The sequence below is a fragment of the Poeciliopsis prolifica genome, unplaced genomic scaffold (assembly GCF_027474105.1).
Source record: "Poeciliopsis prolifica strain line A6 unplaced genomic scaffold, Auburn_PproV2 SCAFFOLD111, whole genome shotgun sequence".
NCBI lineage: Eukaryota > Metazoa > Chordata > Actinopteri > Cyprinodontiformes > Poeciliidae > Poeciliopsis > Poeciliopsis prolifica.
Window position 1 is genome coordinate 488,667 of NW_026562486.1, and position 16,334 is coordinate 505,000.

The 16,334-nt window shown below is 38.3% G+C and overlaps 3 protein-coding genes across 3 annotated transcripts in view; all 3 read right to left on the bottom strand.

Moving 5' to 3' along the window:
* Positions 1-1,620: 1,620 nt before the first annotated feature.
* On the bottom strand, positions 1,621-5,971 carry LOC129354501 (uncharacterized). The gene is made up of 8 exons (XM_055023957.1): positions 5,884-5,971; positions 4,903-5,157; positions 4,228-4,251; positions 3,841-4,137; positions 2,811-3,092; positions 2,359-2,460; positions 2,254-2,282; positions 1,621-2,029 (listed from the first exon to the last, which is right to left on the bottom strand). The coding sequence occupies exons 2-8, from the start codon at positions 5,012-5,014 to the stop codon at positions 1,961-1,963; spliced, it is 915 nt and encodes a 304-aa protein (XP_054879932.1). The 5' UTR covers positions 5,015-5,157; positions 5,884-5,971; the 3' UTR covers positions 1,621-1,960.
* Positions 5,972-8,989: 3,018 nt separating this feature from the next.
* On the bottom strand, positions 8,990-13,719 carry LOC129354474 (transcription factor E2F3-like). The gene is made up of 9 exons (XM_055023925.1): positions 13,460-13,719; positions 12,532-12,780; positions 12,406-12,452; positions 12,280-12,326; positions 11,324-11,510; positions 10,619-10,774; positions 10,396-10,510; positions 10,142-10,289; positions 8,990-9,041 (listed from the first exon to the last, which is right to left on the bottom strand). The coding sequence occupies exons 1-9, from the start codon at positions 13,691-13,693 to the stop codon at positions 9,016-9,018; spliced, it is 1,209 nt and encodes a 402-aa protein (XP_054879900.1). The 5' UTR covers positions 13,694-13,719; the 3' UTR covers positions 8,990-9,015.
* Positions 13,720-16,212: 2,493 nt separating this feature from the next.
* The window catches only part of si:ch211-202p1.5 (uncharacterized protein LOC103909337 homolog), a 29,323-nt gene continuing 29,201 nt past the window's right edge, over positions 16,213-16,334 (bottom strand). Inside the window, exon 4 of the mRNA XM_055023995.1 lies at positions 16,213-16,334. This exon is cut by the window's right edge and continues 2,337 nt beyond it. The gene's annotated coding sequence lies outside the window, so the exon portion shown is untranslated.

Sequence of the window (16,334 nt, forward strand, 5' to 3'; positions counted from 1 at the left end):
TAATGATTGAAATCAAATTCATATCCATGCACATTCTGTCACGTTGCTCTTATCAACTTGATCATTTCCAGAAACTGACAGAAAACCACCAAAAACAGCAACCAGTAAAACTTTAGTTAGAAATTAACATTTAAACTACATTTAACTCTTTCACTCTGTAAGACTCAAATGAACCAAAGTGATGAATGTTTTAGCCGAAGAATGAAGAACATAAAAACAAAGTTTTATTTCCTGCTCTGTGACTGTATATTTTTGTACAACTTGTTCTATTTTCCGCTGCCTGAGCAGTCAGAGATTAACTGTGATGCATATTGATGAGCTGCAGTCAGTCCACTATCAGCAGCAGCTATGAGACACAGAATCAAAACAGGAGAAAATAAAAATACTTTAGGATAAAAATGTTTACTTTAGCATTCACCACTTATACTACAAATCCCAGAATGCTCTGCTGCTGAGTTGGCCATCGATAAGCCTCCTTTTCTGCTGGTATTAAATGTGACCTGATGCAACAACCAGTCAGACCAGTAGAGGAAATGCCAGCTGTCTGGACCAGAGCCCATCAGAATAGATCAGAGAATCAAACTGAGCTTCAGTTATTGTTTCCTTTATGAACGTTTTTGACACTTTAAGATCTGGACATTGACTACATTATTATCATTAGAGGCAAAACAGTTTTGATTTAGTTTAAGAAATTAATGCCACAGACAGTTTTAGTCATTTGACGTGTCCTTAAAATGTGATTTTGAAGTTTTATTTGGAACAGATCTGCATTGGTGTGATAATTGAGTCGTCTGCCTCTGATTGGCTGATCAGTGGCGTTATGGCGTGTGAGGCACAGATACAGCAACTTAGTGCTGCGTCACGAGTCTCTGTTATCTGATTAAGTGAAAAAAGATCAGAAGCCTATCGATGCAACACCATGCAGGCCTCCTACTCCTATTTGCAGTAGTTCAGGCGACTAGAGTTCATAAAAACCTCTAAACTCAACAATTAATGAATTACTAATAAATGTGTCGTAAAATTACTTTATATACTTTTACATCATATAATACATGGATACACTCACACAGTTTTCCAACCTGTTCTCTGGATAAGTGTCACTCATATACATGAAAAAACCTTGAAACTGATTTTCACTGCCACATGTTACAGCTGTGGATTCCAGGAATGTTAATAGCAGGAGAGGGAGAATAATGAGTTGATGGCAGCATCATCCCAGTGGATTCCCTCCTGCAGGAAGGAATCGCAGCTAAACACAAAGCCAGACCAGTTATTGTTCTTTCCACAGAAAGAACACAAAAAGTTAACAGTTGAAATGAGAGAACTATTGCAGACAAAAGTAGAAAAAGCAAGTGAGAAAGAAACAAACAGTTTGTCCTCCAGTCTCTTGAGACAAGATGGATTCTGTCTTTGCTCCTCTGTCCAAATTAAGACGCAGAACAAGGTGAACAATGAGAGCAAAGGCAGCAGGATTACCTCAAACCAGCACAGCGCCAGGTAAGGATGAAACCGACCGAACATCAGGAGCTCACTGGTCCAAAACATGTTTGATAAAAAAAAGAAAATGCCACTTTTTTAAAGCTTCAACTAATTCCCATATTTTACTTCCTGTCCGTTTTCTTCTCTCCTCCAACTTCCTGGACATTAACCAATGAGTGACCAGCAAATCCCTCATGCTCGACACCACTTCCTTTTATAAAGAACAAGTTCTTCGAAATACGACAAAATATGTGACAAATCCTTTATTTACACCAAACAAACAACACATTTAAAGCATCGTATGCCAAACTATTCTAGACTAAACAATCAGCTTTTATCTTATCTATGATGCTTTTAATGAACACTAAATTTAACACAAAATTGCTACCCACATGCAGAAAACTCAGAGCAAAATATTCTTTTGGGCTGGTTTACAGTTAAAATGAAGCTTTTTAATGAATCATCTTGGATGTGTTGGAGCTCAGTGGAGAGCAGAACGTTCTCCAACATTTTCAAAGCTCACTGCGTCGTCATCAGCAGCAAAACGGACCTGAGATACAAGCAGAGATTAACTGGATTAAACAGGTACAGATACATAAAATATAACAGTTTTCAAACATTATAGTTCAATGAATGTCGATTTTCTTCTAAGATGTTTCAAGGTAAAAACTAAAAAGGGAAAAAGAAAAAAATCAATACAGTTTACATCATGTTTGTCATGTATAATCTACATATTAAAGGTCTATGAATGTATTGTTCATGATTGTTTCTTACATTAATGTCTTTCTGAGGCTTTTTTCTTCCTGCAGTGGAAAACAGAATAAAGTGATTAAAGTAAGAAGTGTGTAAATCGTCTCCACTGCAGCTGAGTTTCCTCACCTCTGGTTCTGATGATACCAACAGTGACTCCAACCATCAGGATCAGTCCTGTGATCTTCAGAGTCGACATGATGAAGCTCAGAGGAGACGAGGCGGGGGGGCCTGAGGAGGAGACGGAGCAACAACCTCATGTTTGGATCATTTTCATCTGATTTAGGAAGAAAATAGTTTGAACTTGATGGTGGACTGAACATCAATCTGAGTGTCTGTGATTCTGGATCCACATTTAGAACCAAGAAGAACCTGAACCTCCATCATGGAGGAGAAAACTGGAGATCTACATAAAAACTGTGGAGTGAAAAGTCAAAGTGTCCAAAATAAAGATATTAACATAGAAATGCATTGTTTAATAATAAGACAATAAATCAACAAATTTATTGTTGATTTATTGACATTTAACTTCTTCATGAGGCAATGTTATCACTATAGAGACAGATGTGATGATGTCATACCTTCATATTGGTAGTGAGTTTCTATCTTCACTGTTTTTTCTTCAACAAACTGGCAGGTGAATCTTCTGCTGCTCTGAAGATTCACAGTCAGATAAGAAACACAACCAGTCTGACCCCAAAACTTGAACCCATCACCTTCATCAAGCAGCACAGATCCTGACTCGTTCAACCAGAGGAGACTTTTATCTGGACATGAATCCAAAGACTTGGATGTCAACAGAGAACAAGATAATGTGACGTCTTCATTCTTTGTTGGATCAACATCAGGTGGAGATGAAGAGACTGAGAGAAAACAAGACAACATTTCAGTTGAGAAACCAACATAAAGTTTTATTTTTATCGCCATGAATAGCTGCTGTTCTGTTGAAACATTGCAGACTAACATCTTGCAGTAACTGTGAAGCTCAGCCAATGGAAATCTATTCACCACTGCAACATAAATACCATAATAATGAGAGAACTGAACAGATTAGTTATGTCTCTAAAATAAAGACAGATCCAGTTCCAGTTCCGACTGAACTCAGAAAAAAACACATCAGGATCTAAACAGTGTTATGTCAAAACTTTGTTTTAATTCAAGTAATCAGTTTTAGCTATAAAGCATCCTTCATGTTGGAGGCAGCTTGTTGGAAACACATAACAAAGGGTATTTCTGACCTGGGTTTGAACCATCCAGGGTCGCAGTCTGCAGGTGCAAATACCAGAGTTTTGAAGTAACTTAAACTGAAACTGGTGGGATATTCCCTTTTCCTCCCATCTTTGTAAGAGGGATGGTGGATATTAAAAACAATGTACTTTTATCTTTTCTTCACTTCCCTGGTCTAGCCAGAGGAGTCATTGCTATATTCTTTGCTTAATTTCTTAATAAAATAATAATCAAAATCCATTTTGCTTCATTCTTGATTGACTAAGTGTTCCACCTAAGGTAAGACTTATTTATTTCCTTACAACAGTCAGATCCAAACAGAGATTTCAGGGTTAAGAAAGACTGAAATCAGTAGGTAGAGAGTTATTAGTTGAGATTACTCACTGATCAGCAAGTTTAGAGACGTTTCTATTTCAAAGTTTCCTCCATCTTCAGGCTGACATCTGTAACGTCCAGCATCTTCAGCTGCAATGTTGTTGATGATCAGAGAACAGTTTCTGTCCAAACTCAGCCTGGCAGAACGAGATGAACTCTGAACTATTCCTTCATGAACTTCCTGTTTCCTGTCGTTGTTTCTCTCATAACTCCAGTCAACAGAGGAACACGAGTCGGATGATAAACAGGATAGAACAGCTTCATCTCCAGGTTTGTGGTAGAGAGAGATTTGTTGTACGATAGGTCCTGAGAAAGAGAGAAATGTTTTGCTCTACATTTAGCTATTAATTATATAATAATAATAATAATAATAATAATGTCTGTGTGTTGTTCTACCTATTAACCTGATCACTATAGGCCCTGTTTAAAAAAAAGCAAAAAAGTTAACATTTTACAATCTTTAATGAAGGAATTTATCAACATTTAACAACTGAAACCACAGATTTTTCTCTTCAAACTGCACAAAAAAAAATAAAAAAAATAAATTTAGAGTTTGACTATTTTGTGTCCTATTACACCCCTTCCCATAATATTGTTTGTCAAGTTTGACAAAGGAATAAAAAAAAATTATAATAAATAGAAAAATAATTACAACGCAAAACAAAATTGTATAAATTCTCACTGATATTTTTGCTGATTGAATCAAAAGTAAGTAAAGGAAAAGACCCAAATCTGAAAATATCTTCAACATGTTTTCACACATGTTCATATTAATATGAACATAAATCTCACTTAGTACTTTATGTAAAACATTGGCTTTAATTCTGCAGTGATAAATTTGTCCTCTTTCTTTCATAAAGTTGTTTTAGTGATTTAAACTACAGCAGATAATAAAAAAGTTTTCAATCTGATTTATCAAAAATAAAAAAATGATAAATTAAACAGTTTTGTGTCAGGTGGAAAACTGGTTCAGACTTTTACACAGATCATTTTTAAAAAATTACAAGAACTGTAGTGATTCCTAATACCTACTGTTTATATAATTTCCTCAGTAAATAAAAAGTGTCACACCTTTCATTGTGAAGCGATCTTCAACTCTCACTCTGTTTCCTTCAACAAACTGGCAGGTGTAGTTTCTGTGGGAGTCGCTCTGATCCTTCACAGTTAGAGAGGAAACACACATTCTTGGTCCTCTTAACTCGAACCAAACGTCTTCAGTCGGTTCAGTTCCTGTTTCATCCAACCAGCGGAAACTGTTCTCTGGACAAAGATCCAACCCACTGTATCTGTGTAGGGAACACTCTAATGTGACCTCATCCCGTGAAGCTGAAAGAAAAGTAAAAACAGTTGTCTCAGTCTGAAAGATGTTAAAGTAACTTTTTCTAAAGTAAAAACTTTAAAGGGTTAAGTGTCTCAGGCTTCAGACAGAAGAATATGAAATAAATAACAATGTAACTCTTTTAAATTTGGTCTTCATGTTACATGATGGTTGATCTGCATTTTAACGGAGACCTGAGCAGGTTTTCATCAGCATGATGGAAAAAAACAAGACGTCTAGAAAGTAAAGGATTCAGTAGTTTGAGCAAATGTTGATTCACCAAAAGAGATAAACTGATTAAATCTAAACATCCGAGCACAACGATCAGTCTGATGAGCGGACTTCCTGATGAAAGCTGGAGCTCAAACAGGAAGTAGCAGAGACCCAACAGAGGGACGCGGCAGACACTTTTTAAAACTGCATTTATAGGTAAACAAACGTTTAATAAATAAATAACCGTCTTCTATATATTTTACTGCAAAGTAAAGCCAGGCGTGTGGGCTGATGGGTAATGTTGGCCTGAAGCTAAATAAATGATTGTTTCTCTCTGACTGAACAACATGAGACCTTCTGACCTCATCAGGTCACTGAGAGGTTCCCTCAGGCTAAAGTCCAAAGAAGTTCAAGGTTTCAGAGAAAAAGGAATCAGAACTGATGATGTCAGAAACATCTGTCCAACATTTCACCAGAAGGAAAGAGTCTGAGTGTTAAATCATTCAGTTCTACATACTCACTGGTTAAAACACTGAGATGCACTAAACCATCTGAGGAGGGATCAGAACCGGGTCTGCAGGTGTAGAGTCCAGCATGCAAAGGAAAGACGTTGTCGATGGTCAGAGAGCAGCTGCTGCTCACATTAAACTCATCATAAAATGAACTCTGAATAACTCTTCCTTTGAAAACCTTCTGCTGAGTTTTTGTATTTTTACCCCTGTTGTAAAACCAGGTAACATCAGAGCAAGAGGAAAATGATGAAGGACTGTTACAGGGTAGAACAACATTTTCTCCTTCTCTGTGATAGAGATGAAGTTCCTCTCCTCTGGTTCCTTCAGCAGAAATAAAGACACATTCAAGTTTTATACACTTCATCTGTCACAAAATCTGTGAAGGCTTTTTAAATCTATGTTGCACAATGTCAGATTTATTGCTATAACATCATCCGTTTCCTGACACCCTGGTCCCTACTGGGTCGGGAGGAGCTGGTTTATCTCCAGCAAACGTTTCGGGCCAGAGGCCGGGTCACCCTGGCCTCTGGCCCGGGTCACCCTGGAAGGTCGCCAGTCTGTCACAGGGCAATTCCTAAAACAATCTTTTTTATTTTCAATCTTTTAAAAATCTAAAATATTTTTATAGCAAAAGCAATTAACATCAGATTACAAGTTTGAGTTGACAAAAGAAAAATGTTAAATCCAATTTTTTTTTTAACATATTTTAATATACTTGGTAAAAACTTGCTTAACTAATAGACAATCATAACTAACTTCTAAATATTTATTCTCATATTTCCATAAAATACGACAGTAAGCCAAAGGAAACGGATCCTTACCTTCAAACTGAAGCACAACGATCAGAACCAGAACCAACATCTTGTCTGTCAATCAGCTGCTGAAAACTGAGACTTTTCTCTGATGCTGATCTGAAAATACTGATCATATTTCCTCTTTGCAATGCATTTTGCTCCTATCACTTTCTAGTGACAGAAAACCACAGAAAGAAGCAGTTACATAACTTCTGTTAGAAATGAACAGATAAGTACATTTAGCTCACTTTGTAACACTGAGATGTTTTAGATGAAGAATCTAAATGACAATAAGATTTAATTTCTTCTTTTATAAATGCATATATTCTGTACAGTTTGTTCTAATTTCCATTTCCTGAGCAGTCAGATAACCTGCCATGCACACAAACGGCCTGCAGTTCGTCCACTGACACCCAGCAGCTCTGAGACTCTGCAGACAGCAGATAAACCGAGTCAGAACAGAATCCAAACAGGTCCAACTGGGTCCTTACAGCAGAAAATAAAAAAACTTTAGAATAAAAAGGTTTACTACAGCTTTAACCACTTCTACTACAAATCCCAGAATGCTCTGGTGCCAAGTTAGTCGTCTGTCAGAACCTAGCAGCCCCGTCTACTGCTGGCAGTTACTATTGACCTGATGCAACAACCAGTCAGACCAGTAGAAATGCCAGCTGTTTGGACCAGAGTGCATCAGAATAGATCAGAGAATCGGATCAGAGATCAGAGCTTCAATTATTGCCTCCTTTATGAACGTTCTTTAAGTCCAGCAGGAAATGGACTTGACTTGGTTATGATCATTGTTAGAAGCAAAATAGTTTTGATTTAGTTTAAAAAATTAATTCCAGACAGTTTTGGTCATGTGATGGTGTTCTTAAAAGAATTATTTTGTAGTTTATGTGAGAACAAATATGCATTAAACTGTGATATTAGATTTCTCTGCCTCTGATTGGCTGTTCAGCATCGTTATGGTGCGATTGAGACAATGATACAAGAATTTGTGCAAGTAAAAAATAAAACATGCAAACAGTATTTTAAAAAATCCCTTTATGTCTGCTTCAGCACATCTCAAACGAAATAATTAGATTATTAATCGGAATGTTTAGCTTCTCTTTGCTCTGGAGGTAATTCACTCAATTATTATTGTTTTTCCCAAAGTATTTAGGGTTTTGTTCAAGTAACTTGTACAAACCAGTTTGGTTAAAGACAGAAAATGAAGGATTTTCTTCTTGATTCAGAAGTCGAATCTTTTATTGCAAATCTCAGAATATCTACAGAAACAAAGAAGTAAAAAATAATTTAACTTTAACCTTCTTGCAAATGACTGGAGCATTTTCGGTTCTGCTGATCCGATCAGGATATCTGGTTTCTTCTCTTTCATCTCAAGCAGTTGAAAGGGAAACAGCAGCAACACAATCAAAGGAACATTTTAACAAACATTTCTATCAAAACTTATCCTTCATGTTTTTCCATTATGAAAAATAAAACCCGACACAGATGTCTCCATGTTAATAGGAGAAAATATTTATTCCAGCCTTCATTATCATTAAGTTGCATTCAAAGTAGGTGAGACGTCACACTGTGTGAGAGAAAACAGTTAATGTAAAACAGGATTTTTGACTGAATGATTAAGGATTTTAACATTTTAAACAGATTTTATCATCCTAATCCTAAAACTAACCACTCAGACTAAATGTGTGTGATCACTAAGACCTCTAATATTTGTAAATCAAGCATGTACCACAACAGAAAGTTCAAAATAATAAAAAAGATCAAGTTTTTTGCAACATGTTCATCCTTCCAGTTATCTGATGAAAGTCTTGCTCTCTCTCGCCATCTCGCAGCCTGAATGATGTCTTAGTTTCAATTTAAACGGCTCGAAGACACAAAAGAGCGCTTCCCGTTAATGCTTCAAGTGCTGCATTCACAGTACAGAAAAGTACAGGATTTTTGGGTTTCTGACCAGCTGTTCATCTCTCCTGCGTCTCATTGTGGATAAAAACAACAGAAACGTTAATTTCCAAGAAAAAAAAAAGGCAGTTTGAGATCTTCAGTCCATCCACCAGTTAACGTTTACGTTTAACGTTTACGTCCCAGTTTAACAAAAACAGTTTTTACCAAAGTCTAAATTGTTGAACTGACACGTTGATGTGGCTGAGACGATCCAAAAAGAAAGCCAGCAGCTTTTGGTTTGGCCAGTAGGGGGCGCTGTGGTCCCCGCTGTGGTTTTTATTCTACAAAAAACAGAATAAACCGATGAAATAAACCAATATTTCTGCTTGTAAATACAAATCTCTCCATAAAGAGATAATTTCTCCCTTTACCTGCTGACAAAATCTTCATCCTCTTCCTAGATCTTCATCTTCTTGTTCACCACTAGTGGCAGGTGAATAAAAGGCAAACATTTCATCAGTTTTCCTTTTGAGCTTCAGGATTTAAAGAACGTCAGACAGAAGAATAACAGAGAAATCAAACAATTTAAAGCAAATGGCTTCAGTCAGTAGCTGAGTATGTATCAGTGTAATAAAAACATCTCATTAAATCAATGTAACATTGAAAAATTCATTTATTTCACTCATTTTATTATAAAACACACTTGAAGTATTTCTTTGTTCGTTTGGTGGAGTTTTTTTTTGCTTACAAAATTATTGAATGATTTCAATGAGAAAAGAGCTTTGAAAACCAGAAATGTTAAGTTTTGGCAAAATTAAGGGCTACTTCATGAGGAACACTGGTTACCTGCATGCTGATCCAGAAATACGCATGGAAAGTTAAGTGGAAGGAAAAACTGCTTAGCAATAGAAAAAAAAATGCAACAGCAGGAATAACCAGACTAGAGAATTGCGAGGTAAAGCCATTCGAGTCTTTTGGCCAGATTCAAAAAGCGGAAACTAAAGATGGAATCTGAGCATCAAAAATGAAAACATGCCGATGTCTCTGAGCACAAATGTCCCAAACCACTGCTGAACCAGAGACAACATCACAATCACCTTACCTGAATACCAAGAAAAAATCATCTGGGTTGTTTTGACAGCCTGCAGCTCAATCCAAAAATACTGATGGAAAATTTCATGGAAAGGAAAAATGTGCAGGAAAACGCAGCATTTTTAAGGTAATTTTCCAGCAAAAAGTACCAATAAGTGACTCGATCACTGTTTTAGTGCCTATAGTCAATAAACTTAGAATGCTTAATTAAATTACTGAAATAAATGTACTTTTCAATGGTATTCCACTTTATTTAGATGTGTTTGTATGTGGAGGAATAAAAGTACTTTGGAAAATAATTTAGCAGAAATGACGAGTTTATTTCTGCTTCATTTATGAATGAATAAACTTCATTCATAAATGAAACTTCATTAATGAATGAATTTTACTTTTCATTTATCAATGAAGAGACACAGATGAGATGATCGTGAAGGAATATTTAAAATCCACCAAAATATTAGAAATATTCCAGATTATTCTGTTCCAGGTACCTTCATCAATCGTACACGCCCTGACGCGACTCTCCAGCGCCGAGAAGGTCACACTGCTGTTTGTGAGTTCAGAGGTCACAGTTCCCATGTCACAGGTCAGTGCCACGATGGGACCGTTTTCCGACTTCAGCTGCATCCGAATCCCATCCTGAAGCGGAAAACAATCAGCTTTAATCGAGTTTCATCATTTCTTATCGGATAAAGAATGAATCCACCTCTCTGGCATCGGCTGCTCTCCCCTGGGATCTGCTCACCTCGTCAGGAGGAGGAATGATCAGCTTCGTTTCTGGAGGAGATCTGATGACCATCACCGTCTGATGCTGCAGGTCTCCAAGGCGACAGATGTCATCGCAGCGGACGTAGGCCAGCGTGAAGAAACGTTAAAGATCAAACTGCTGCTTCCTTATCGCGACATAATCACCAAACCAGCTTCGTATCTGTAAGATATTTAGACGCAGAAGCTCCTCAGAAGGATATGAAGAGTTCTCCTCATCCTCAGTGAGGTCGAAGAGCTGCTGAGCGCAGGATTTAAAGAGACGGTCCACTTCCTCCTCCATGACCTTCAGCCCCTGCAGCATCGTCAGGAAGGTCAAAGTGTCTCTCCACAGGAAGCTGAAGATGGGGCTACTTCCTCTGGACAGAGAAAGAGAGAGAGGGAAAGAGAGGGAGAGATCCTGGTTCAAGGATTTCAGATTGGACATGGAAACAACAAGGAGCTTGGAGAAAACAGGTTTAAAAAATAGTTTGATTCAATATTTAAATGAAAATTTGGTGTGAATTTACTGCAGATGTTTCTACTGACATCAGGAAGGATGGAAGGAAGGGTTAAAGGAGGCAAGGATGGATGTACCGAAGGAAGGATGAAAGGATGGATGGGAGATAAAGAAGGAAGCAAAGATGGAGGGGCAAAGGAAAGAAGGAAGAATGAAAAAATGATGGAAGGAAGCAAAACTGGATGGAAACGAGCAAGGAGGGAAGGATAGAAGGAAACAAAGAAGGAAAAGTTAAAGAATTAAATCAAAGATGAAAAGACAAAGAAGGATGGATAGAAGGACAGACAGACAGAGACATAGAAGGATGGACAGACAGAATCAGAACCAGATGGGCCATTTCCAGTCTGTTGATCTCATTCCTGAATCTTTTATAAAGAGACTCTGAACTGAACCGATTCCAGCCACTTACATCCACCGGACCCGCTCATCCGAGTCGCTCTGGACGAGTCCGACACCCTGCAGGACGTCCACGACGCTCCGGACTCGGTGCGTGTGGGTCTGGAGCTTCTCCGCCGCCTCCCTGATGCCCAGCGAGGCGTCTGGGTCGACCATGAGCAGCTGGAGGAAACCCCGCGTGAGCCGGGTCAGAGGAGTACCTGGAGACAGAACCGCTGTGACGTTACCGAGCCAACTGAGCCAGGCTGGTTTAACACTTTATCAATAGGATGATTCACACAAAATAATTGACTTGAGTCAGGTTATCTTGGTCTGATATTAAAATATTAGCCATGCATCGACATGAAACCTTGGGGCAACTTTCAATATTTATATTAAAATGTTGATTTCCAATATTCATCAGTATTTCCAAAACTTTGCACAGTTTAAAATGTCGACCCGGTTTCATTTATCGGACCGGTACCGATGTTAATGCTGATGAATCAGGCATCACCTGAAAACAGGTTGATGAGCTGAAACAAGGAGAAATGAAGGATGGATGGAAGAGAGCAGGGAAGGAAGCATGGATTAACAGATGAAAAAATGAAAAAGAAGCAGAGAAACGTGAAAGGATGGAAAGTAATGAAAGATGAAAGGAAGAATGGAAGGATGATTACAGGAAGGAATGAAGGATGGATGAAGGAAAATGTGAAAGGATGAAAGGAAGGACAAAAGAAAGGAAGCAGATGTTAACACTGATATATTGTGACTTTCTATAAACATTAAATAGTTTGAAAAACAGCAAAAAAAGGAAGAAGAAATCAATAATGGAGGAAAAGAATCCAGGATTTGCTTTGCAAATTTTCCAGCCATCAAAATAAATAAATATATTTATCCCATAGTTATTAGTTAGAAAAACATTTAGCTCATAATTATTAGGAAATAAACATTTATTTCATAATTAATAGAAAGTAATTTGTTGTGACTCACCTTCTCTGATGAACCAGTCTGTTGTTTCATCCCGAGGACAGAATTCACTGAAGAAGTGGAAACAAATATTATTTAGATTTCCCTGTAATTTGGTAAACTGGACACGGTTTCTCAGACGTGTGGTACCTCTTCACATCAGGTTCTGACGGATTCTGAGCAGGTCTGTTTGGGTTCTGGAGATCAGAAACCCGATTTTATTAGTTTTATCTCACATTAAAGATTCGATGAAAGAGCTAGAAACTGACTCCAGACCTGATCTGCTGCTTCATCTTCGTCCTCCTCCTCTTCATCACCCCAGCCGCCGGTCGCCCACTGGTCCTCTTCCAGTAACGGATCGGCGCCGGTCGGGAACTGCGGCCCGTCCAGATAAGGAGGCATGATGGGAATGGCGTCGCTCCGAACGTCGTTTCCTGAAATATCCTCCGGCAGGAAGTGATCCTCACAGATGAAATGCTGCTCAGACGGATCCTTATCGGTTTCCCTCAACGCCGCCAGCCATACCTAGGAGACAAGGAGGCAAGGAGGGAGGTGAGGAGACAAAACATATTAGAAGAATGAATGACGGACAAATGAAAAGACAAGGAAATATGATAAAATACAAAGAAAGATGAGGAAAGAGGGAAGGAAAGAATAAAGATGAAAGGAGAAAAAGGAAGGGAACAAAGTAGGACAGAAAGAAGAATCCAAGGTAACAAATGGAAAAAAAGAAAAAAAATGGGAGAAATAAATGAAATACGGAAGAAGATATAAGGAAATAGGAAATGACAAGGAGGAGGAAAGGATGCAACAATAATTAGATGAAGGAGAGATTGAGGGGCTCAATGTAGGACAGGACGAAAAACAGGAAAAGAAAGGAATAAAAGGACAGATAAGAAGACAAAACACAAAAAGAAAGAATGGGAACGAAAAGAAGGACAGATGGAAGGACACAACAATAAAGACACTAACACAATAAGGCCAAAATGGAGGAAGGACAGAAGGAAACATGTTAGGACGAAGAAATGAAGAAGTTGAAGAAAGAAGGAAACATTTCAGACATTGGGATAGGGAATAAATACACACTTTCCTCACTTCCTATCGTGTCATTAAACTTGTGAAATGCCAGGAAATATACTGAGCCAAACAGGGAGAACAACAGCTGCTTCAGGGCTCGGGCTACTTCCCGGAGCCTCCGCAGTACCTTGACTCGGTCCGGAGATGTGGGGAACCTGAAGAACCGTTTCGGTCCTCGCTTCAACGCGCCCCGGTTCACGGTCCCCATGCGGCTCGCACAGCCGGACACGACGCACTTCCACATGACGTTGAACACCGGCTGGTTCTCCTTCCGAATCCAGCGAGAAGCGGCGGCAGGGATCATGTTTCGGCAGGAAAACCGGGGAACTTCAGGGAAAACGCGTCCACATTCCCGCCGCATGAAGTTTGTTTACGTCGCGCGCCTCAGGAAATTATCAGGGCTTTGATCCGGAAGTACAAGTTCTTTTTTTTGTTTTTTTTAATGGCGGTTGGCTGGACAACTGTGATGGTGCATTACCGCCACCTACTGGGCTGGAGTATGAACATTATATAAACAACAAAAAACACCTCATGCTGAGAACTTAGATTAATATACTAAATTCTCACTATTAAGTTTGTATTTTCCTAAAATCACTTACTTTCACTTTCTTATTATTGGGATGGAGAAAGGGAAATAAATAAAATAAATAAATGAATGAATGAAATACTTGCGTGCATGAATATGAGTTTCTAGATATTATACCCATTTGATTGCACTGAGAAAGTAGTCAATCAGGGGATACCAAAGGTTTTTCAGTTTTGACACTTAATTGCACCGAGACTCTGCTTTGGAATAATTCAAAAATATTTTCCAGTACCATTGAGTTACATTAGCTCAAACATAATTTCAACTTTACAGAATACATCTGTGACTTTAAAATAATAGTTCAAAAGTCAGCTTTTATTCTTTTATCTGAGGAAGGCAACCCCAATAGACACTTCTCTTAATTTGACCTACTACTTCTCTGGCATCAATATCAAATAATGTTATCACTTGTAAATGTAATGTTAATTGTTTTCCCTTCTTTTGGGAACTGCCTTCTTTCTGATTCATAAGAAGTACAACTTCAAAAAGTTTTTACATCCACAGTTTCTTGTCATACAGTTTCTAAACTTTATAATTATTTTTAGTTTTTTTTTTGCTACACTTATGTGTTTCAGAACAAATACATTTTGATATCAAATAAAAATAAAATTAGCAAATACAAAAAGATGTTTTGAAACAATTATTACAATTAAGGGGGAAAAAATAACCAAACAGACCTGCTGCTATCACTAGGTGGTGCTAATTGAAATGCCAGGCAGCAAATGCCCTCCAACATATCATTTCCTGTTCTTCTGTTAGTGAAGTATCGGTGTTCGTTTTGTATTTCTTATCTATCTTTTTTTTTGAGGACCAAACTCCAAATCCAATGTACTTTCCTGTGTGTAGTGCATCATTGTGGCACATCGTGTTAAAATTTCCGATCTATGCATCTATGCATTCTACATGGAAAACCCATGTAGAGTCAAGGCTTCATCAGTGACTCCAGTTCTTCCTAAAGATAAATCAGATCTGTCGTATTGTTCAATGTTATAATTACTGTCTGGCTCAAGAGACGGTGTTCTGTTTTAAAATCTCTTCAGAATAAATCAAAATATATTAAAGGCTTGATCAGCTAAAATCATTCAAAAACTAATTCAGTTCCTCCTGTTGTGATCCAGACTGTCCGCCAGGTGGCAGCATTATGCCTAAACCAAACTCCGTCAGTTTTCAGCAGTAAACATCTCCATCATCACTTGTTCTGTTTTCCCAACTGATCCGGCTCCTTTGTTTCCGAGGTGTTGGCATGTTGATGGAGGGGATTTGCAATTTTCACTGATGATGACAGAAGTTTCCCTGTGAATGAATCAGATCCTTCATTAAACCGTCTTCCTTAGCGTGGATCCAAACATCCACCTCATTGCTGGAAATCACACATCTGAAAGCTCATTCACCATCTATCAACACAATTATACAAGATGAATCCAGCAGCCATTTTGTTCAAAGGGATTATTACAACTGAGCACATTCTACTTTAAGACTTGATGACAGTTATTTTCTTACATCTTAACTACTTCAGGAACATCATGCCAGAAAGAAAAGCCTGAATGTAGATGGCACGCATCAAATTTCTGTAACTATTCACATTTTAAGTCAGGATGCAGATATGTCTGCTTTGAGCCAGTTAAAATGGGAGGAAACTTGTTGTAGACGTGTCTAAGAATTTGACAAATTTAAAAGAATCGCTGAAATGTTTTTAGTTGCTCTGGCAGAGATTGTTTTTTACTTCATAATGCTGGCAACCTGGCATGTAAAATTGGACCTGGATCCAACTACTGGTTGTGTGAAACCAATGCCCCTCTTTGACTAGCGCCTGCTTGACTACATGTGGTTCAGAGGCTTTTCCTCTGGTAACAGTTATGTGGCACCAGGCTCGTTTTAGGACTTACTGCTCTGGATTTCCAAGCATGCTGAGTCAGGCAGAAAACTCCAGGTCAAAAGGTTGCCAGATGATGTTTGGACAGGGAGTGAGGTGATTGATTGCATGAAAAGAGAAACTCTTTTCATCAGTCATTTATAATAATCCACTACAGCAACTGAGCGTATTTGGAGTTCTCAGGAAAACGGTAGACTGAACAGAAAGCTTAACAAAACTTCCAGGTGTTTGTGTTTCATATAAATCATGCTGCACTTTTTGTACCACTATAACTGGGACTCAGTTATCATGGAAAACCCATGTAGAGTCAAGCTGCATTGCAAAGGGCAAGTAGATAACGACCATTCTGAGTTTCTGAGGTTTCTCAGCCTGTACCATCAGTTTCAGTTTCTTTTGTATGTGTTGTTGTGTATCATGTCTTTATTCTTTTCTTTATGTCCATTTGGACCGTGAGTGTTGAAATCAAGCAGTCCTGGTGAGCACCAACATGCTCACCAGGTTGAAACGCTCCCAGTTGCTCCAGGACCAGCAGCGAGGATCCAC

Bases quoted from the DNA above. Each gene is read 5' to 3' on its own strand.
- LOC129354501 (XM_055023957.1), bottom strand. From the start codon at position 5,014: ATGTGTGTTTCCTCTCTAACTGTGAAGGATCAGAGCGACTCCCACAGA. The intron at 4,138-4,227 runs GTAGAACAACAC...TCTCTTTCTCAG, and splicing joins TATAGTGATCAGGTTAATAG to GACCTATCGTACAACAAATC. The intron at 2,030-2,253 runs GTAAGAAACAAT...CTTGTATCTCAG, and splicing joins AGCCTCAGAAAGACATTAAT to GTCCGTTTTGCTGCTGATGA.
- LOC129354474 (XM_055023925.1), bottom strand. From the start codon at position 13,693: ATGCGGCGGGAATGTGGACGCGTTTTCCCTGAAGTTCCCCGGTTTTCC. The intron at 10,775-11,323 runs GTAAGTGGCTGG...TTCTCTGTCCAG, and splicing joins GATGAGCGGGTCCGGTGGAT to AGGAAGTAGCCCCATCTTCA. The intron at 10,511-10,618 runs ATATCCTTCTGA...ACGTTTCTTCAC, and splicing joins GAGGATGAGGAGAACTCTTC to GCTGGCCTACGTCCGCTGCG.